At 39.1% G+C, this 22852-nt stretch overlaps 1 protein-coding gene across 3 annotated transcripts in view; it reads left to right on the forward strand.

The window, feature by feature from the left end:
* The first annotated feature begins 6252 nt into the window (after positions 1–6252).
* Positions 6253–22852, forward strand: part of Tspan12 (tetraspanin 12) — a 70404-nt gene continuing 53804 nt past the window's right edge. The window contains exons 1-5 of one of the 3 annotated variants that reach the window (XM_047562681.1): positions 6253–6378; positions 6597–6762; positions 7708–7843; positions 21363–21445; positions 22543–22678. In XM_047562681.1, coding sequence (XP_047418637.1) covers positions 7778–7843; positions 21363–21445; positions 22543–22678 — 285 coding nt within the window. In that variant the 5' untranslated portion in view covers positions 6253–6378; positions 6597–6762; positions 7708–7777. Of the gene's footprint in view, positions 6379–6596; positions 6763–6963; positions 7187–7359; positions 7507–7707; positions 7844–21362; positions 21446–22542; positions 22679–22852 lie in introns of those variants that run through there. The other 2 variants (XM_047562682.1, XM_047562683.1) reach the window with 2 other exon arrangements.

Consider the following 22852-nt stretch of genomic DNA (forward strand, 5'->3'; position numbering starts at 1 on the left):
TTTCTTTCTCTAACCCCTTCAATGCACATGTGTATGGTGCACACACACACACACACACACACACTCACTCACACACATACATGCACTACTTGATCAAGTGTATTTAGGTAGTTCTGGCTTTCTTATATAAAGTAAAAGAGGTTTCTTTCCTATGGGAGTTCTCAGAACCTCTAATATGTTGAAGAGCTTGCCAGTGCCCTAGGTGGCAAATCTAAGTTAGATTAGATACTTCCTGTATGCATTTGCCCTTAGAATGCTTAAAATATTAGTGGTTCACAGAATATTCTTTGTTAAATACTGCTGACAATGATCTGTCCACTGTTTCCTTGTCTCCACTGCATCCTATATACTGCTATCAGAATAATCTTTCAAACAATCATATAGTCACTTATTTCTGGGCAATTTTTGCATGCTGTCAGCTATTACAAGACTCTGCAGCCAGACAATATTGCTTTTTGGCTCTTACTTACTAAATACATGACCTGTCTTAGCTTCCTCATACATAAAATGGATTATTTTGAGGATTGAATTATTATTTTTATAGCATTCATAACAGTTTCTAGTGTATAGTCAGCACTACAAAAGTTTGTGCTGAAATTTCTCTTAGGGAGAGCAGAGTGTGAAAGCTGAGATTTCTAGGGCCTAGGAAGAAAGAAGACTATAAAACCAAAAAGATAGGTATGTCTTCTTTATGAGAAGCTAACAGGAATTTGGAGGTGACATGTAAGTAATGAAAGAGAAGATCCAACAACAGGGGGCCAGTCAACATGGAAGTTTTGGGAAAAGGCTCCTGGGAACAAATAAGGACCCAGCAACCAGAGGATTTCTAGTATTTGTTTTGAGTTGTATGTGGTACTACTACAGAAATTCCTCCAGATTCTGAGTCATCAATCGAAGGTAACTAAGAACATAGACTTGCGCTGACTGTATATGGAGAGGGAAGGAATCTTTTCCTAAAGGCTGCTGCTCTTCAGAAAAACTAGCATATGTGAGTTGGCAAGATGACCCATAAACTTGCTCAGAACTCTAGAAGTGTGTCCTTTCTTCTTTCCCTATTCTGGAATCCCGAGGGACACTGCAGGGAGGAAACATTTTTACCCACTGCTTGCAGGAAAGAGGCTTAGGCTATTCTATTTAAACCTCTAAGGACAGTGTGACCCCAGCTAAATGCAGGCCAGTCACACATTACATAATGCTCATGACCACTTTAGAAGGCAGGTGGACAGATAAGAAAACTGAGGCTTAAGGAGGAAAGATCATGTGCCCTTGATCACATCACTAGCAAAATGTAAAGCCAGCATTCAAATTCAGGCCAGCTTCAAACTCCTGTTCATTGTTGTGTTATTCTTTGTTTCCTGTCAAAATGCTTCCAAGACAGTCACTGCCTTTAAATGAAGCACAAACTCCTCAACCCAGCCTTCAGGATCTTTATTAGTCTGGAAACTACAAACTTTCCTAATCTGAACATTGTGACTCTTTTAAAACTAGGGTCTAGAGGAGCTTCTCTGGGACAGTATTTCTTCGTTTTAAATCTTGCTTTTTCCAGGAACCTGAGTTCAGCTCCCTGGATTAGCCTTGTGGACAGGGTCTTGGCAGAGAATGGCTAAATTTCCTTGGTGTGGAGTGGGGTCTTTCCTCACTTATGAGAAACTTCTCACATCTTTTTTCCTGCCCTACTCCTTCGCCACTGAGTTCTGTCCCTCTGCCAGGGCACCTGCCTGGGACCATTTGCTGAGTCTCTCTTTGACGCTGCCATCTGTCTTCCTGCCGGGATTTCCACCTAGGGCTTGCCAACACATTCCCCTCATACTTGGTTACGCTTGACTGCCTGAATTTACATTGCCTTTTGATGAGTTTCCACTGAGTTCCAGTCACACTCTAATTGATTGGTCTAGTTTTTAGGTTCTGGCCATCCATGCCTGCTCCCATAACTGGATGAGACACTTTGGTGAAAGCTTGGATGTACAACAAACATGGTAAGTTCATGTGGGAACATTGGCCTGAATGGAGCGAAGGTTCTAGAGAAGAGGAGAAAGGAAAACTGATTTATAATGTCATTGGTGTATGCGCAAGTTGGTGACACCAGAAGGAGAAGAGGAGGGCAAAGAGAGTAGATTTAAGAACACCCCGTTTCTAGCTGCTATAGTCTCAGTCTCTGTGTTGGATTTGAGGAATGGCTGTTGCAACCAAGTTTGTTAAGTCAACATACGGTCCACTTTCCAGCCTATGCTGTCTGCTGCTACTTTTTTAGGCCACTTCCCTGAAGTGAGAACTAGTTCATCCCCACATTGGCAGGCTTGGAAAGATTCCTCTTCTCTGTGACCTCATGTTAAGGTAATAGTGACTCATAAAACACCACTAATAGAAAACTCACACCAAAACAAAACAAAACAAAAAAAAAAAATAATTCAATTCTTACCAGGTTTTTACTTACCAGGTTTTCAAAATTAATCCTATTATATTCCAAGTCTTTTCTCTAGTCAGTTAATGTTATTGATAAAGTTAAGAAATATATTCAAATAATGGAAATGCTTGTAAGTTATTAAAAACTAACTATGGGAGTTATCTATAGATGTCTTAAGTCCCCTTCATAATACCTCTTCCCTTACTACTGTGAATTGTGGGTAGTTCATATTGCTTCCTAAGAAAGAAAACTGACTAAAGAGAGTAGAACTTAAGGCAATTGTTAAAGATGATAGCTTTTTTTTTTTTTTTTTTGATTCATAAGTCAATCATTCATGCATCCATTCCATGAAATATGACATCAAAATTCATCACATCTCTAGCTTTCCATACATGGTTGTGGCTAATACACACATGTTCACATGGGCATGCAAGTCTCTCATGCAAACTAAAACATTACACTCAAAGCACCACAACATTAAACAAATATATGGGTACACATAATAGTAAAGCCAGAAATAGCAATTCATCCACTCAGTAATGCTATGAAGCAATTCATCTACTCAGTTCTTTTGTCTCTTTACTTTTCATATATACATACATGTATATATATAATGTCTCATCACATAAATGTGGATTTACAGTTCAATTTGAATTTCAGTTACATGAAGAATTTTTTTTAGTGTATTTATGTCCAATATGATTTTGTCCCATGCAATTTTGGGCACATGCATGTTATTTCTTGTTTGTTTGAAATTTAAATACAACTAGATATTTAGTGTTTTATCTGACAGCTCTAAGTTTGCAATATAATGAGGTCTACTTAATTCAGTAATGAAAGAATTTTCTCAGATTCCATTGGGTATACTCTTTCAGAGGTGAAAGGTGAAAGTAAATTCACCAATGATACTTTGAGTACGTGTTTTGAAATCCAGTTTCCTATACTCAAAAACCAATTTGCCTAGAATATTTTCTCCTTGGAGTTTGTCAATGAATCCCCAATTGAGATTTGAATTTTTTTTTTTTGTAATGCAGATTAACAGTGGAAAGAATCCAACAGACCTGAGTTAGAAACTTGGCTTCTTTGCTATTACTGTGTGGTCTTGGTGAGATCAACCAAATCTCACTTTCTCACCAGGTGGTTACGGGGAATTAACAACTTTCATTGAGAAGCAGCTGTCATATTAGGCACAGACAGCTTGTTCAAAACCTATTAGTTCTCTTTCCTGCAATGATTGTGAAGAATTGTCCTAGGTGTGCTTATGAGGGTCTTGTACTAAGAAGCAACAGGGACTTATCCACATAACCAAACACCTAAGCTGCTCCTTTGCTCTCCACAACTTGGGCAGAATGGGTGGAATAATAGGTATACAAATAAGGTCACTTGTAGAGTGAGGAACTGGTCTTACCTTACTGCACAAATGAATTTTATCCCTGACTCTGGGACTGACACCAAAGAGACTACTTGTAAATATTTGTCCTATTTTATTGATATCATTACCATTATATAAACAGAAAAGAACAAGTTTGTCTTTTCTTGTAGGGCAGGGACTTAGCATCTTCAACATGAGGTATATTAGATGCCACCCACTTAATGAAGCTCAGGTTGTTTTAGGATGGGTTCCTGCAATGCAGGCAAGGAATAGTGCAGACAGTCTTCCTAATGTGCTGTTCCACATGCAAATTGTTATGCCTCCCATATTGTGAGTTTTGATCCTCCTTTTGTGGAAAAAAAAATAGCAGTTCACACTGAGACAAATATAGAACCTGCAGAATGATGGCTGAACAAGAGGAGGATTAGAGAGGGAGGGAATGACAGCTGCCCTCCAGCAGTTGAAGAACTGTCAAATGAGAGAAAAGACTTGCTCAGGCTGTGGACTCCAAAGGGAGAATTAGGGTGGAGGGCTACAAGTGAAAGGGAGATATGGTCACATTGAAACCATCAAATCTGCCCCTATTGCAATGCCTCACACAGGGTGAGGTCTCTTCTACTGAAATGTTGATTCCAAGACTCTGATAACCATTTATCAGGAACATAAGAGGAATAACTACAGCTCTGTTTTCTTCCTAACTTGCAAAGTGTGGATAATAATCCCAATTTATCAACTTGCAGATGAGGGATGGATTTGATCTAGCTAAGCCCAAAGAGACTCTTTCTAGTTTTTAGGCCTCCACAGCCCTAGTTATTGTGGATTTTCAAACTTTGCTGAAGACTAGAATTATCACCGGAGCTTTGAAAAATCTGTATGTGCAGGTCACACCTACAGATGCTGATTTAAGTGTTGTGGGGTAAATCAGAGCATTAGCATTTTTTTCAAAGCTCTTGAGATGATTCTAATATGTGGTCGTTTTGAGAACCATTGAACTAGTGTACTGGTTGGAGAATCATGATTGCAGTTTGGGCTATGAAATTTTATCATTCTAGGGCAGCTGACCTGTAAGGAAAAGGCACTTAACGGTTTTCTAGAAATAGGTCTCTATTCTGAGACATAGTGCTTACTGGCACTATTTTTCTCTGTTTCGATGGAAGTCCTAGACTCCCCTCAATGAGGGAATTCTTTATCTCTCAGAATAGTGTTTAGCACCAACAAAATTTGGATGGTTGTTTTGTTTCAATACTCAAAACTCCAAATGGGTATACACCTAGCTTGTGCATAAACTGATAGAAGATAAAAGTGGCTTTCTTTGCTGTTCTCCATGAATCTCAAAGTTGCTTTGTTATCAAGGAGTGAGTTGTCTGATGAACCACTGGACATTTTTCTTTTTGTTTTTGTGGATGGCTATACTTCTTTATATTCTTCTGGGCTTGCTATCTTATACACTGCTTAGTAATTTGCTTATCAAGAATGTTCCTTGGTCTTGATTTTAGTTCTATCCAAATAAGACTGTGTCTCATTGTCACTCTGGTCATGCAGCAATCGACCCTAGACAGGTAATGATGGGCACAGAATTACAATATTCTTTTTTTTTCTGCAAGAAAATTTAAAGAGGACTGCAGTTATTAGGTCTTCCCAAAGATGTTGCTTATTTTTCTGATAATCATCTTCATTGGTAAAGTTTTATTTGCCTCATAATGTGCACAAAAATAATTTTTTTTTTTTTTTTTTTTTTTTTTTTGGTAATGGGGATTGAAGTCACAGGCACTTTACCACTGAGCTACATCCCCACATCTTCTTACTTTGCAAGACAGGGTCTCACCAAATTGCTTAGGGCACACAAAGTTGCTGAGGCTGGCCTAGAACTTGAGATCCTCCTGCCTTAGCCTTCTGGCAGATGCCAAATTCACACTATTGTGAGGCATAAACTAACAAAATTTTTAATTATGGAAAATATGATCTAATCATATTGTGAGATTTCTTACTTCTAAAAGGGAAGATATTTAGAAGGATAGTGTCCTTTTTTTTTGTTCTACACTTCAGGAATTTACAGCTTAAAAACTGCAGTTTTCCAAAAACCCACTATTATGTATACATTTCAAAACAAATCCAGTTAAAACTCAAAGCAATCCTAACCAGGAGAAATGTTGGAAACTTTGGATTATTTGCAAAAGAGTTAGAAAATGTTTTTTCTTTCTATTCTGGATGTTAGATTGGACAGAATTACTCTGATATTTATGTTACGGTCAACATGGGAAGAAGTCCTTTTTAAAAAATCAAGGAGTACAACAAATCAATAAGAGGGATCATAGGGCACCATGTTAATGACAAATCACAGGAGGTGGCTCCATAAAGGTTGTGAAAACCAGTTTCTCATTGCAGGAATTGGGCTGGGCCACCCTTTTGCCCCCCTTCCCAAACACAAATATTTTCATATAATAAAAGCCTGCTTCCCTATGCTTCTAACCCAGCCTCCAGTCCTCCTACACCACCATTTTAAAGGGGTTTACCACGCGGACTTCTCCAAAGTTTCTAGATTGTATCTCTTTCTGCACCGTGTTGTGTAGAGGTGACGGGTCCCTCTGGGGGCTCGCTCCGGGTGAGAGGGACAAGAAACACCCACTAGGACCCAACCCCGGCAGCCAGCGGCCGAGCATGCGCTGAGAGTTTGTGCAGCTGGCCCTGGCCGCCGCTGCTGCCTTGTCCGGACTTGGCGAGGGCTTGGGAGGGACAGCGGCGCTGGGAGGTGGCTTAGCAGAGACTTTCCAGCAACTGCTGCCCAGGACTCTTTTTTTTTTTTTTTTTCCTTTTTCCCAGGAGGCGGCGACGGCGGCGGGGGGAGAGGAAGAGAAGGAAGCGTCTGCAGCTTGAGTCAATGCAGCCCTTCGGCTCTCCGGGAAGAGCGTCCCAACCTCGATGAGTCCCCTCCGTGCGTCCCCAACTATCCCCGGGAGGGAGTGGGGCACGGAGCCCAGCGCCGACGGTGAGTGGCCGCAAGTCTCTGGTCTTTCCTGCCCGCTGTCCCACCAGCCCGCTGGCGGCTGCCCTCGCGCTGTGTGCTAAACTACTTAAAGGCTGGCTTTGCAGCACCGCGCCGCCGGCGCTTCCCCCCGCGCCCTGCCGGGGGCGCGCGGACGCGGCGGCGGGGCCGGTGACCGCGCTGGCTTTGTGCTCCGCGGGCGGCTGGGAGCGCCGGGTCGCGGCCGCGTCCAGGGTCGGGGGCGGGGGTCTGAATGACTCTCCGGCGTCTGCACAGCTGCACCGACCCTAATTCCCCGACGCCCCCTCCTCGCCCCCCGCCCCAGGCTAATCCATCATTCTGGGACCGAAAACATCATTTCTCACGTTCTCCCAAAGAAACCCTAGTCGCCGAACGGAATCCCAGCTCCGCGCTGCGCCCACCTCCGGTGCCCCGCTTTTACTCTCATGCTTCGGGACCTACTGGGGGAGTGCGGAGTTGGGGGGGCCCAGGAACTGTCCTAAAGAGAAGCGCACTCGCGCCATCGAACTCGCGGTTGGCGCCTGTGACGTCTCCGGGGGGGCAGTGTAGTTCCTAACCTTCAGGACAGTGCCGAGCAGAGCTGTCCCCAAGCAGGGACGTGGGTTGAGGGAGGTTTTGAAGGGCGTCTTATAAGAATGCAGAGGGCCCCGCCGCGTGTCCCCAGAGAACAAGTTTACTGTGCGCCTTCATTCATCCTGAGAGTCGATCTTTCTCTTCCCCCAGCAGGTGTTATCCGAAGCCAGTGTGGAACTTCGGGGAATTTAGTTCCTATTAAGACTTTAACAAAAGATGTTTGATGAAGCGATGTCTCAAATGAGCTAGGCTTAGGGACCCTCTGCACTCAGCTGAGGGCGGGCAGAGGGCTGATGGGTTGACGGTGGGGAACACAGTGTTAAGAAGTCCTCTGTTGTCCCCCGCCCCCTGCAGACCGCTGCTGCTTTGCCCGTGGGAGTAGGATGTGGTGAAAGGATGGGGCTTCTCCCTCCTGAGGCTCACAATGGCCAGAGAAGATTCCGTGAAGTGCTTGCGCTGCTTGCTGTACGCCCTCAATTTGCTCTTTTGGGTAAGTCAAACAGTTCCATTGCTCCAACAGGTGGGGACGGCTGGACCGAGTTTTCTGCAGCCACCAGATAATACGCCAAAGGGCATGGCTCAGCATTAATTAATTACATGGGATCACACCCTCTATTTTTCAGAGAAGTAAAATTTGACCTTCTTAAAATGCCTTTGATCTAGCTCAAGTTCCATTTGTAATTAGAAAAAAAGAAATCCACCCTTGGAAACTAGTGGCAGTGGAATTAAACATGAAGTTAATCTAGGGATATAAATAAATGCACGTGCTTGTTCTGTTAGATAAGAAAATTATGACACACTACTTGGGCAACTGCTTGTTTGCAGGAATTTTAGATAACTGCAAGCCATAAATTTTTTCTGTACGTCACCCTAGCCTATAAAAATTGGTTGGGGCAAGCAGTCCTAGTGTTTTTGTAGGAATTCTACCTTGGTGTCCTATCAAAAAGACTGTAGATTTTTTCCCCCCCCTAGGGGATTCCATACAGTCTGAAAGGTGGTTTTCATGTAACTATTTCTAAATTGGCAAAGTTTAAGGAATTTTGTGTATGCTTTTGGAAAAATCCCATAACCATTTAAGGAAATAAAATATATAAAAATTTAACAAGCTTATGGAAATCTTTATGCCCAATGAGTGAATGACTTTTTATGTTTTATACCCATGCATTAATTTTCATAAAGTGTTATTAATAATCACATTATTTATAAAGTTTAGAAAAATACAAAAATTCAAGCTTAGAATGTTTCTTTAGGAGATGGTCATGCTCAAGCAGGTGTTTTTTTTTTCCTTTTTATCTGTTTGTGTGAGTGTGTGTTTTATGTGTGTTTTATCAATGACTTATATTTAAAATTTCCTGTTAGAAATTTTAAGGTGTATTTATTTATTTGGTTGGCTGGCTGACATTGACCAACCATTTTTTTAGAGGGCTGTTACACATGGTCTCTAGAGAATGAAGTTTTTGGTTAAACTGCTCCTATGGATTGGCATAATTTTAGGGTGACAGATTAAGTTTTCCTTTAGTGAATAATCTGAAAGATATCTAAAATGGCACTATGTTTTCTCTCCATGTGAAAACTAAAGCATAGAGTAGCTAATTTTACCATTTGGATGTGTAAATTCACTGTGATTTTATTATAATTTTTAACTCTAAAAAGGTACATTTTTAAGTGGATCATTAAATCACCAACTAAGCTATAAGATATTAAGATTTTGAAGTGTTTCTTCTAAAATATGTAATTATTTCTCCTACTAGCTTCTCACTTGTCTACATTATGCTTTTTAATTGGAAAATCATCAGCTCCTATCACTAAATGGAGCTTTAAAGATGGCCCAGTTGAACTTCCTTTCTTTGTGAGCAAGGAAATTAAGAGCAAGTTAAATGACTTGCCAAAGGTCAAATATTCCAATGGTGTTGATGCCAGGAACAGAACTTGGCTTTCTTGCACCTAGATGGTGCCTTTAACAAGTAGCCTTACTCAGTTTTGAACTTTGACCTTACTGAGATTTTTTTTTTTTTTTGCTGCTGTTCAATAAAAAATAAATTTTGGGGAAATCTGTTAATCTGTCTTGTGTAGGGGAGGAGAACCTCAAATCATTTAACAAGTATTGTTCTTCAGAAAAACGAAATTTGTTTTAAAAACAGCTCTTCCTTAAGCTTCTTCAGTGATCTCGATTGCTTCCAGAGGATGTCAAATGATATTTCTTTATTGTTATCTTGTCCTTTAACTTACTCTATGTGTATGCATTCTGATTTGTTGATTTGTTTGGTCACTTTCCTCTTTCTTCATCCCTCCTCTTCTCCCAGCATCTTCTCCACTCCAACAAAGGAATCCCTGTATTTCAGATGGGATTAGGCATGTTCAGCATGGTGTAGCTACAGATGAATCCCTGTATTTCCATTTGTTTCATAAGAGAGATTGACTCATACCTGTCCGTGTATCCATCTGCATTCATGTACATTCATGATTTTTCCTTTTGTCGAATTGTTTTTGCAAATGACTTCGTGCCATAGGAGTGTGATTCCTTTATTAAAATGTATGTAATGACAATAAAAACAAATACAAAACAAGACAAACAACTAACATATAGAACAAAACATATAGTTAACATACAAAAACATTTACATATTGCTCTTATGATGTTTGCCAGGCATATTTAGTGTCTCAGTTTCCATCCATTTAAAATATATGTAATAATCCCTAGTTTTTGGAATTTTTGTGAGGGTCAGAGCTGACATCTGTAAAGCACGTAAAACAGTGGCACATAGGTGCTGGCTACCTGATTGTAGTGGGCACACTTGTCATTACTACAAGTAGATTACCAGGACACAGGTCACTACTGTCTTTTTGGTATTAATAATAGTATTGGTTATTATTATGAGTAATATTGCTACTACTTCCACTGCTACTCTAATTCCTTTGATCTAGCAACCTTATCCTGGGAATCTATCCCTTAGAAGTAAAAGCATCAGTATACTTTACTTTATATGTGTGTTCAAAATGGATTTTGCTATCTTATCAATGTTGTGATAATTTTTAATTTTTGACAATATGAAAAGTTTAAAATGTTGTCTTATTTTATTTTGTACCTCTCCCACTACCAGTGAGCATGAGCATCATTTTATGTAGGCATACTTTTTATGAATATGGTTTCATTTCATCTTCATTAACCATTTTATATTTATTATTTAGATTTGCCATTTATTCATGATTTCATTTATGTTATCTGCTGCTATACAGTAGTTAAAATAGTTAACCAAATTTTTGTAATTCCCTTTAATATAATTTCCGTGGAGTTTGATATGTTCTTTTATATTTTTCTTTTCTTTTCTAGCACCTGCATTTTTTGTGTTGGTTAAGATTTCTTTTTCTTCTGGGCACAGTGGCACATACTTATAATCCCAGCAGCTTGGGAGACTGAGGCAGGAGGATCATGAGTTCAAAACTAGCCTCAGCAACTTAACAAGGGCCTAAGCAAATTACAAGACACTGACTCAAATTAAAAACAAAAAAAACTGGGGATGTGATTCAAGTGGCTCAATGGTTAAGTACTCCTGGGTTCAGTCCCTGATACCAAAAAAAAAAAAAAAAATGCTGTTTAAAAAAGAATTTTTTTTCAACTTTGAACTTGTATTTTCTAATTAAAAATATCTGTTGAGATTTTTGTTAGCATTTCATGAAATATACATACTAACTGGGAAAACTGGCATTAACCTTTCAATACTAAAGCAATGTTTTGAAATCTCATAGTGTATTACCAATTAAGAAGAAATTTTCATCCTTCTGCTGGGCAAATTCCTGAGCATCCTTACATTGCACTCTTATCTAATTTTCATAATAGCCCTGTAAAATAGTTTTCTTCCATATTCCTTTTTTTTTTTTTTAAGGTAAGGAAACTGATATTCAGAGAAGTTCAGTAACTTGTTAGTGAGTGGAAGAACAGGAATTCAAAGTTCAGCTTTGTTTTCATCCAAGCATAGTAGAAGTTACACTGCTGGGAACGGTGGCAAATTTATTTGCAGTGAAGAAGCCAAGTAAACATCCTCGGTAGGAAGGGATTAGCTGTCCACCTGCTCATTCCAAGTCCTGTGGAGCAGGGCTTCTTCATCCTCAGTGTGCATGAGAGTCACCTAGGCATCCCGTTAAATGCACGTCTGGATTTAGCGTGTTGCAGTCTTGCCTGAGAGTCAGCATTTTTTTTTTTTTTTTTTTTTTTTTTTTTTTTTTTTTTGCGGTGCTGGGGATTGAACCCAGGGCTTTGTGTAAGAGTCAGCATTTTTAACAATCTTCTCTGTGTTACTGCTGCTGCTGGTGGGATCCACCCTCTGAGGAGCACTTTAAGTTCTCCTTGAAATGACAAGTAGAAAATTCAGTGTCTGAACCCCACTTCTTAAACCAGATTTCACATCCTGACTATGGAGAGAGAGAGACTGTTCTTCCCACTGGGTTGGAAGATTGACAAGCTTGCCTTTATGACCTAGGGGTTCAAGAACTGCAGAACATTTTAAACAGACTTATCCCTCCATTTCTTCCCTTTTGTCATTGATGCACCTTTTCTATTCCACTGTTTAGGGAAGAGAAGAATGAATGCTAATCAGGAAAACATGGAGAACTCTTGCAATTTTCTTTTGTTGTTCTGGGATTTGAAAATCAAATTAAAAATCTTTTAAGTGTAAAAGTACATCTTGATTGTTTAACTTCTTAAAGTGTGAGACGCAGATATGTTTAAGTGAAAATAACCCATAGCGTATTCAAGATAACAAGTCCTCTGAATTCTCTTCATTGCTGTGGGTTCATTGCCTTGATTTGCCTTCTGCTGAATGTCTTGTCTACATTATGATGAAGCATGATCCTGATACAGTTGTACTAGGGCAGCAGACAGATGCTGGGCCCTCTGCTTTGTCATGAGTGTTGTGGGTTTATAATGCAAAGGAATCCATAGGTTGTGGTGCATGTAGGGTAGCATCCTGGGATCTCCTTAGAGATTGTGATTCACATTTTATTCATGATGTAGGCTATCTTTACTTCAAATTTATCACAATTTTACTTTATAAATGGCATATTAAAGGCTTGAAACTTTCCTCTATTTTAAAGATGACTTTGGTAGCTTTCTGATGTGTTTTCCATTCTTAGATGATAATTTTTTCTGCTATTAGAAATCAGAATAAATATGATTCTCTTTGAAAATTCCTGAATTTGGTGAACACTTAACATTCATCAAATATGAATAATTTTCTAAGAGTGTGATATCCTGCCCGTACTGTTTAATTCCCACTTCTCACTATCTTAGAAGAGCCTTTGATTTTTACTTATCATTATTATAGTTGCAATGAAATAGAACTACCCTGATTAAATATGAAAAGAAACTCATCAAAGAAAACCTAAGAAAGTAGACAGGAATCTAGTTCATGCTATTGGGGATGTGTGAGGTAGATGAAACAACAGAAGGCTTGGTGTTCTACTCCTTTTCCTCTGGCCATCTGTAGTGAACCTTAGGTTTTTGTTCCATTCAGCCCCTAAAAAGTTAGATACTTGGCTAGTGGAAGTGTGCATTCAAAGGACATTTTTGTATTCATATTAAAACACTACTTTTTAAGCCTAGTGCAGTGTGGCCCATGCCTGTAAACCCAGAAGCTTGGGAGGCTGAGGCAGGAGGACTGAGAGTTCAAAGCCAGTCTCAGCAACTTAGAGAGGCCCTAAGCAACTCAGCAAGACCCTGTCTCTAAATAAAATATAAAAAAAAATGGGGATATGGTCCAGTGCTTGAGTACCTACTTTTTAAATTGATAACCCCAACTTTATACTGACTGGCAATCAAGTTTCTTTCTTTTTTTCTTTTACTCTTCCTAAAGACTGATGGAGAGCCCTCCAATAAATATTTGTGTTCGTGTAAAATAAACTTCAACCTTGAAAAATCCCTTTAGTCTTAGTGCAAAGCTGATTTTTTTAAAATATATCTTGGTTGGCTGAGTGAAGATTTGAGCCACTGCATGCTCCTTAGAGAATGCATTTCAAGGACAGGTATATAGCAGGTTCTTTGGAGACTGTTCTGCTTCTGTTGTGAACTGAAGCAATGGGTCCCTCACTCCTCTGAATCCACTCGGGATGTTCCTGAACTGGAGTGGAGCTTACCAAAGTTCACTTCACAGAAACTGTCGCGTAGAGTGAGATATTTTATCTTCTTTTATCTGCAGTGCCTATAGGGCGATCAAAGATATGGAAACCAGGGTGATTTTGAGAGTGAAGTGGATGTCTACTAATACACCAGGACAACAGAGGCTTAAAGTGAATCTCTCCCAATCACAGCAGGAAGGACAGTCACCCTATGTACACAGACATGCTGATCTGTAAGAACTACAATGCAGAACAACTCCAGGGTGCTATTGATTTAGTCAGATCTAATTAACAAATGTTCATGCTTAAATGATACTCACAGGTAGACTCCCGACCTTATTTCAACCATCATTAACATTGTCTAATCTTTCACAGCATTTTTAAACAATGTTATCTGTTTCTCTCTTTTCTTCTCCATTTCCTGGTAGAAGGGAAGCGGGGAAGCGGGAGCTAACAAAAAGGGGAGAGGAGAGCAGGCGTGAGACCCTGAACCAGACTTGTTACTGGTGGCACTTAGGTTGTACTACAGCCTCCAAACAATCAAGATTTTATTGCACATTTACATTTCAATAAATAACAACTTAAATCATTTTTTAAGGAGGAAAACTTTTACTCCGATGACTTAAAAAAAAAAATTTTTTTTTTTCTGATGATGTTTGGGATTGAACCCACGACCTTGCAAGGGCTAGGCAAGTGTTCTACGCCTGATCTACATCCCCAGCCCTTTTGGTTTTTATTTGGAGACAGGCTGGCCTGGAACTTGTGAGGCTCCGGAGTAGCTGGGTTCATAGGCAGCTGCCACCGCACCTGGCATTCTACTCCAGATTTTGCAGTTTCAGGATAAGCAACTAGAGGTCCCGAAAGTTTGAATTCTTTGTCCAGGTTCTCTTTGTAGAGACAGAGTGTAACTAAGATCCAGATCTCCGACATTCTGCTCCTTGCTAATAGATCTGACATAAAAAGCAAGTTCAGGTGGGTGACTTTAGAAATCTTTCATCCTTGAAGAGGAACTATTTATGTCACTGACATCTTACATGAGGCTGTACATGATATATACTGAAAACTGAGGGTTTCAAAAGCTGTTTTTGACTGTGATCTGACTATTTCGTGGAAACTCTAGTTATACATTTCCTGATACCATTCAGAGAAATGCAGATATGCATACAGTTCTGATTTAGATAACAACTTGATTCGTGACTTGTTTTTACTTAGTGAGATTCAAATGAAGTCAGAGTGTCCCCAACATAACAAATTTAATATTTCTAAATATTTGTTGAAAGTTAGTGACTTCTAAGCATTTTTGCAAGGCAGAATGTGACGAATGTCCTGCTAAGCGATACACTAAATTTATTTCTACAAAATAATACTTGTGTTATTTTCTAAACATTTCCTTGAGCTTCAGATAGTATGTTGTAATACTTGAGACTATGTAAGGAATTATAAGCCTGGTTACATGGCTTAGTTATGACTATAGTGCTCCTAAAAATTTAGTCATCAGGAAAGATTTGATTTGATTAGTACACAATTGAATATCTTGATGTATTTCATAATTACATGTAATTATTATGTGTTAATTAAAAAGAGAAAATATACATTTAAAAAGGGAGGAGTGCTAATTTGGAAAATGAGCACTCAGTAAAGAATCATCAGTAATGAGTCATCAGTAAAGAATCTGGATTGCTCACATAAGTTGTGCTTCTAGATTTAGTAATATCAGAATTAGTTATGGAGGTGACTGTCTTACTTTTTTTTTAGTTTCTTGCTATAGGCACACACAATTGTTGCTGTTATCAGTTTCTCAATCCTAGTGAGTAAAATCACTCTTTGGGATGAAACTGTTTTCAGACATTTAATGTGGCTAGAATTAATGTCTTAAGAAAAAAGTTGTTTACTTTGTCTTTTACTATAGGATAAGGTTCTGCATTGATATTACTTATTTTGACTAATGTTCTATGCATAACTGTAATGTTTGAGTATACTCCTGGGGTGGGGAGGGGAAATAGTGGGACAGGATAGAATGTAAAGTTTGTAGTTTAAAGGACTTTTGGGAGCACCTAGTCAGCCACTAACCTGCATTGTAAATCTTTGTATTGCCATTCAGCAAGCATTTCTCTGCTGGAAAACTTCTAGCTTTAGGAAGCTGAGTTCTTGTTAAAGCACCTCCTGATTTTGTTAAAGATCTCTAATAGTTGGCTTATCTAGCATCCCTTTTAATTATTTTCTGATCTATTCACCTAACACGTGTTAGGTACCACTACTGAGTATTCTGCTAGTGATGGGGAGTTGAGCCATGATCTGCCTTCTACTGGGGTGCTGTGGAAGGTAAAAACAGGAAATTACAGGATAACTACTCTATGGGATCTGTATAGACAGCATGGAGAGGAGGTCTGTGGGTGGGTAGAGGAGGGGTTTAGGGGAGAGTCTTAACACTGGCTGATGTTTGGGCTGGCTTTGAAGAAGCAGAGGTGGCTCACTCATGAGGATAGGAAGCCTGGGGCGGGTGGCATTTCATGCACAGAGAGCTGCCTGAGCAAAGATGCCAGAGCATTGGGAAGTGTGTCTGGTGCCTCTTGGAGTTTTGTCACTGTCCAAGCATGGAAAGGATGTAGCAGGAAACAGGGTAGAGGGTGTCTGAAGAAGCCTTGTGTGACCTGGTCAAGAGTTTAAACATTATTCTCCAGGAGGAAGTTGGAGAAAGAGGAAAGTAAGGGTTGGGAAGAAGCCAGAAAGATAGCTATAAGCTAAAATGCTGAATCTTTGTTCTATCAAGGTAGCTGAAGGGTGAATTCGAGGTGGAATCTGTGAACTGGAGAGTTCTATTATTAAGGTGATTGTAATTGCCTGGTAAGAGAGGATGAGGGCCTGAACTAGCCAGAAGCAGCAGGAAAGGGGGAGGAATTTACCCACTGTCTCTCAGGAACCATACGAAGGACTTGAAACTAATTAGATGTCGGATGGAGGAAGAGGGAGAGGTTCAGGCTGTCTGCCAAGTTGCCAGTTATGTGATTGAAAGGTTGATTATACCATTTACTAAGATAGAAAAAACAGTGGGAGGGACACACAAGCTTTGAGAAGAACAGAAAGGAATTAAGTTTTAGAGATGTTGGAATTGAGAATGACCGCGGTCATCCAGCGACCCTGTATCATGAGTCTTCCCCCCACTTCCATTTGGTAGACCTTCAGATATCTGAGGATCCTATTTTTGAACTGATTTAGGAGTAGTCTAGTCTCTTAAACTGACTGAAAAGATTTAAGGACAGCCCTTAGGTCAAAAGTGACTTGTGATAATAAGAGGTAATATATATGGATCTTATTCTGTTTTTTCATCATTTGAATCCTCCCTGAAGTAGAATTTATTTTTTGTAACACTTGCTAGTTGGAAAAAAAAAAACAAAATTGAGGTTAAAGAAAGATTAAATAGCATACCCAAAGTCCTAGAAATGAAAAAGAGTAGAGTTGAGATTCTTAACTGGGATTAAGAGTTCAGAGGTTCCCCTTGTCATCCTGGTCAAGACCACACACCTTGAAGTGGCTTCTGAGACTCTGGTCTGCCCCTGCCAGCTTGTGCATTCCCTCCGCGTGCCAGTTGCCCTTCCTTGAACATGCCATGCTGTCTTCGCCCTGGGACCTTTGCTATTCTTTCTGACTGGCCTGCTCTTTTCAGCCCCTCTTCCTAATTAGCTTGACAATATTCTTCGGATCTCAGCTCTCCTAGGGAAGTCCGTTTGACCTTCTGGAACAGGTCAGAAGCTCCAAAACGATTTCTTAAATCAACTTGTACTATTTATTCCCAGCACTGAGTATAGTTTGCAGTTACGTATTTATGTCTTGGATGAGTTGATTAATGTGTGTCCTTTTCACTTAGTTAATTGTGTCACAGAATCCCTGTTTCTGCACATCAGTGTCTCTCTTGCACATAGCATAGTACAGGCAGTGAGCAGATGACCAATACATATTTTTTGAAAGGAAGAATGACATCAAAGCCCAGACTTCAGTCATCATGCCATATAAGAAACATTGTGAATTGTACTCCCCAAATGCATACTTTTTGTCATAAATGAAAGAACAGTGTATAGTGAGAAGCAGTGTTAGCAGATTACACATTGAAGAATCAGGTAACTTACTGACAACTGACTCAGAGCTGAATGATGTTGAAAATTGAATAAACAGCTTGTAAGAAGATTAAGGATGGAGAAATCAACATCACTTATTACTTTGAAGGGTGATAAAGACAGGAGAGTTATTTTAACTGCAAAATAATTCAAGACTATGAAATAAAATAGTATGTTAATAGGCTATCCTGTCCTGTGACATTTACAAGGTATTTAATGACCAACATGTAGTCATGCAGAAGAAGAACATATAACATCAGATTTAAGTAGTTCATGGTCCTCTGCTAGTCCTTTGCGTTTTAATAGGTTCTATTATTAATTAGACATCCTAAGCCAATGGATCAATAGATAAATGCCTTTGTAAAGAACCCAAGAAAAGGAATCTATGTCTCCCTATGGGGGGCTCAAAGGGGAATAGGTTTGGTCACAGGCAGAGCAGAGGGAGAGATTGGAATTGTGAGTGAATGCTTTAATTGTGATTTCCATGAAAAGGAATGGGTGAGGCAGGGTAAGCAGCTGTAGAACTGGCCAGTTTGAAAATTGGCTCTGGGGTGATTGGAGCAGCTGTGGTGACCCTGAGTGTGACAGCCTGATAAGGGGAGTCCTTGAGGGTGTGAATTCTGCATCTCCTGGTTTATGTTTGAAAAGTGCACCTGGGAAAAAGACTCTCCCAAGGAGAGGCTGGATGATGGGGGAGGAAGGTCAAGGCAAGGTGACTCACACATTATCATCTTCTCTGGAACAGGATCTGTCCAGCATCTGCATGCAGAACAAATGTTAAAGCATCAAGTTTACAGAAGCTAGAAAGGGTGGCTAATACTCTGTGGCTGACTCACTTGGTAGATTTAATTAAGTTTGCAATTTGTTCTTCCTTCTGGAGAGAAATGAAGATTAATAAGAACTGGCGTCATTCTTCTTGAGCTGGGGTCCCAGGGTTCCTAAACCTGGCTTAGACTGTTGACTCCTTTGGTGGTCTTATAAAACCTGTAGATCATTTTCTGAATAATTGTATTTTAACATGCAACTGTGTTGGCATATAAAGGAAATTAGTTATGTTGAGACACACTTCCATATACAGGCTAAGAACTATTGAGTCCCATTCACCAGAGAATGCAATTCAGATATTTAGCCCAAGCCTGACTGCTACAGACTACTCACAGTCCTCCTTTTTAAAAAATGAACCCTGCATCCTGTGCAGGCTAGTCTCCTCACTCTTTGTGAAGCATGGCATGCTCATTTCTAAACCTGGGAGACACTTAGTGACTTAGTCTGGCACACCAAAGCCCAAGGCTTGGGTTTGGATTCCAGATCTGACACTTAAGGTCTATGAGAACTTCAAAGAGTCACTTATCTGAGCTTCATGGCACTTTCTACAGTTTTTGATTATTTCGTGTAAATATTTATTATCTGTGCCCTCCTGGGTGCTTCCAAAAGGCCAGAATCTTGTACTTTTATTCATTGTGCAAGGGAGATAGGAGGTGTTGAGTAAATATTTGTAAATAAATGATGTAAGAGTGAATTCATTATCTGGCTTCTAAAGCAGATAGCCATTATTCACTGTTAAGAGGCCACAGAGCTCTCCTTGGAACTTTATCTAGAAAACATGTTTCATGGCCATCCTTTGCATCAGCACAGAATCATTTGTACTTTAGATATTCGTTATATCAGCATTTAAAGCTAAATCTGTGACACAATGGTGATTAGTATTCATTAAGATGTTAGAAACTGCTAAAAGTCAACTTAAATTGAATTTTACTATGCTTTGCTTAAGATGGTAAGTACAAGGCACATTTTAGAAAGATTTCCACCCAAATAGGGGAAAACCTTCAGAATATAGCAGTTAACATGCAGTTTTTAGGAAAGTTTCCCAGGAAGACTCATTCTCAACATGTTTTAGATAGAATTTTTTTTAAAGTTTTGAGTTATAGGGGGCTGGAGTTGTAGCTCAGTGGTAGAGTGCTTTCCTAGCACATGTGAGGCACTGGGTTCAATCCTCAGCACCACTTTAAAAAAGAAATAAAATAAAGGTGTTGTGTCTATCTCCAATCTGCAACTAAATATGTGTGTGTATATATATATATGTATATATACACATACACAAACACATATACACATACATACATATATATTAAAAAAAGTTTTGAGTTATGAAAAATTTAAAACATATGCTAAGGTAGGAAGCACAGCATAATTAATCTCAAGTTACCCATTACCCATTGTCAACAGTTATTAAGATACCCTCTTCTACTTTTTACCTAACCCTTACAGGTTATGATATTTCAATTGTAATTACTTCAGAATATTTGTCTAGATAATAAGTGCCCTTTGAAAATAAACTTAAAAAAACCAACCCATTTTCATATCTAAAATTATGAAGATAATTTTTAATATTTTCAGACATCCAATCAGTGTTAAAATTTCCCCAGTTGTCACATAATGTTTCTTTGCAGTTGATTTGTTTGAATCAGGATGCAAACAAAGTAAATATATTACATTGGGTAATATCTTAAATCTCTTTGAATCTATAGTAGTTTTTCCTCCTTTCATTTTTCTCTTGTCAGTTTTTTTTTTTTAATTGAAGAAAACAGATCGTTCCTCTCGCATTCTTGATTTTACTAATTGCATCCTGGTAGTGACATTTAACAAGTTTAAATTTATCCTCTGTACTTCCTGTAAACCGGTAATTAGAACTAGAGGTCTAGATTCTAGTTTGACTTTTTGGTAAAAATATTTAAGAGGAATTGCTGTGTATTTCTGATCACATCATGTTAGGATATGCATTGTGACTGGTGGCCTTTTTTTGTAAACTAAGATTGATCAGTGTATTCTGGTCTCATTAGTCTGATCCCTCCATTCTAAAAGTCTACATCAACCTTACACCTGAGAACCATACAGTGGTTCTCAACCCTGCACTCTGACACATTTCGGATGCCCAGATTCCTCTCTAAGAATTGGTCCAGGGTGGACCTGGACCCAGTAAATTTTTCAGACTTGTGATTCTAATGTACAGACAAATGAAAATTCCTGACCTGATAAATATGATAGCCATTGAGGAACTTTTCCTAGAGACCCATTATTTCAAAGGGGTTGTTAAATGGTGGTACCGTAGTATAATTTCTGCGTATAGTAGCAGAAATTTTTCTATTAAAACTCTCAGTCTTTGGTTCCCCCTTTAGTTTGTACAGGAAAAGTCAGATAAATATAAATAGTGGATTCTTATAATGAGTTGAGTACCCAACATCCTATATAGGTGAACAATGAATTTTGTTAAATATTTTGAGTTTATAGATTTTTAGATCATTTGGTATGTTTCAAACCATTGCATTTGTTGTTAGTAGTACTGTTATTTTAATGCTTAGATTGTCTGAATTTTAGTTAAGAGAAGCCCATTTAAATTGGATCATGACTTTTTTTAATGTTATTTAATTGCCCAGTAGTCACATTTAATTGTTTCTTTGCTTTTAAGTGTGAAAGTGTGTTTTAGGCTCATCTTATGTCCGTTAATTTAGTTCTGTGATCTCATCTTAGGTAATTTCTTTCCTGAACCTGAAATCAGCCATTTAATACTTTAGTTTTCTGTAACCTATTTGGTGGCATTCTATTAGTGCTTGTGGTATGATTACTAAATGGAATGGCCTATGTTTATAGTAATTGTAAATAGGTAACAAATAGTAATTAGAAAGAACATAAAGATTATGTAACAAAAATCCTTAATTTTTCAATTATTAATCCTACAGTGAGTTTTGCATAAATCCTGGGTAACTGGTCCACATTTTTTCTCCTTAGTTAATGTCCATCAGCGTGTTGGCAGTTTCTGCTTGGATGAGGGACTACCTGAATAATGTTCTCACTTTAACTGCAGAAACAAGGTAGGCTTTATAATTACATACTGAAGTCTTCCACCAGGTTTCCTCAGATCCTCATGTTTAGATTTCTGTGCCCTCAGCTGTTGATAGGGTGGGGCTTCTCCAAGACCTTGGAGAAGTTTTCCTGCCCACGATACCTTGCTGAAGAAGCAGCACTTTCTAGCCTCCCCCTAAGGTGTGCCGCTGGTCCTGAAGGAGATCAGGTGGCTTATGTTTGTGTGGGCCTTCTGAGTATGGTAACACCAATCACCTATCTTCCTGATTGTGTGCCAACCTTGTCATATTTGTGTATAAAGGACAGCTTGGCTGCTTTTTCCCAAGAAAACCATTGCCAGCTTCATAATTCATATTCCTGGGCTAATGAAAACTGAACCTCACAATGACATTTTCCTCTCAAGTTTCAAGGGTTGATCTACTAATATCACAAGGGACAAATTACTTTTCCTCATCTCTGAATGGAAATTATAGTATATAACCCTTAGAACCATGGCAAGGATTAAATTAGATACCTTCCTGTAAAGTCCTCAACACAACAAATCTTGTACACTCTTAATGGTTCAGTTTTGTTATTATTATCATTAGTTCTGACTAATGCATTTTTGTAGTGTACTAGCAAAAATCATCTCTTTTCTTCTGTGAATGCAAATCAATTCCCTCTGCATGGCAGTCTTTCCCACTTTGGAGGAGTGGGAAAGTCTTTTCCCCAGTTGTCAGGGAGGAGAGATATTATGCACATGAATTGCAAGATCAGAGAAGAGGAAGGTGATCCCACTGACCCCAGCTTGGAAATAGCCAAGGATCCCATGTGATTTGTGTAGGCTAAGTCTTCAGGGCTTACATGATACTTTATTATATTGTATTTTATTATATTTTCAATGAGTTGTAATTCTTCCATTTGCTCAACAACAAAACAAAAACAATGAAAAAGGAAGCAAGTAAATAAACACAAAAATAGCACCATGATTATGAAAGAGACAATATCGCCAGCTAGCTTTGAGGGTGGTGTTTCAAAGAATCATGTTCACAATTGGGTCTTGCACAGTCTTGGGTGCGTTTTGAGTCCATTTTACTTATAACATGTTATGGTTTTCTTCTTGCAGGGTGGAGGAGGCCGTCATCTTGACTTACTTTCCTGTGGTTCATCCAGTCATGATTGCTGTGTGCTGTTTCCTTATCATTGTGGGGATGTTGGGATATTGTGGAACGGTGAAGAGAAATCTGTTGCTTCTTGCCTGGGTACAGTGTTTATATCTTCTTTTCATTGTGGTTAAACGGGCTAACTGGTAATGTATTACTTTTTATCAGTCGGTGAGATTATGAGCTTGGGGAACCGCCATAGCAGGAACTAATCTGCAGTTATTGTTGAGCGTCCTAGGAGGATGGAACCCTTCCTTCTAGAAGAGATGAGTT

The sequence above is a fragment of the Sciurus carolinensis genome, chromosome 8 (genome assembly GCF_902686445.1).
Source record: "Sciurus carolinensis chromosome 8, mSciCar1.2, whole genome shotgun sequence".
Classification (NCBI taxonomy): Eukaryota; Metazoa; Chordata; class Mammalia; order Rodentia; family Sciuridae; genus Sciurus; species Sciurus carolinensis.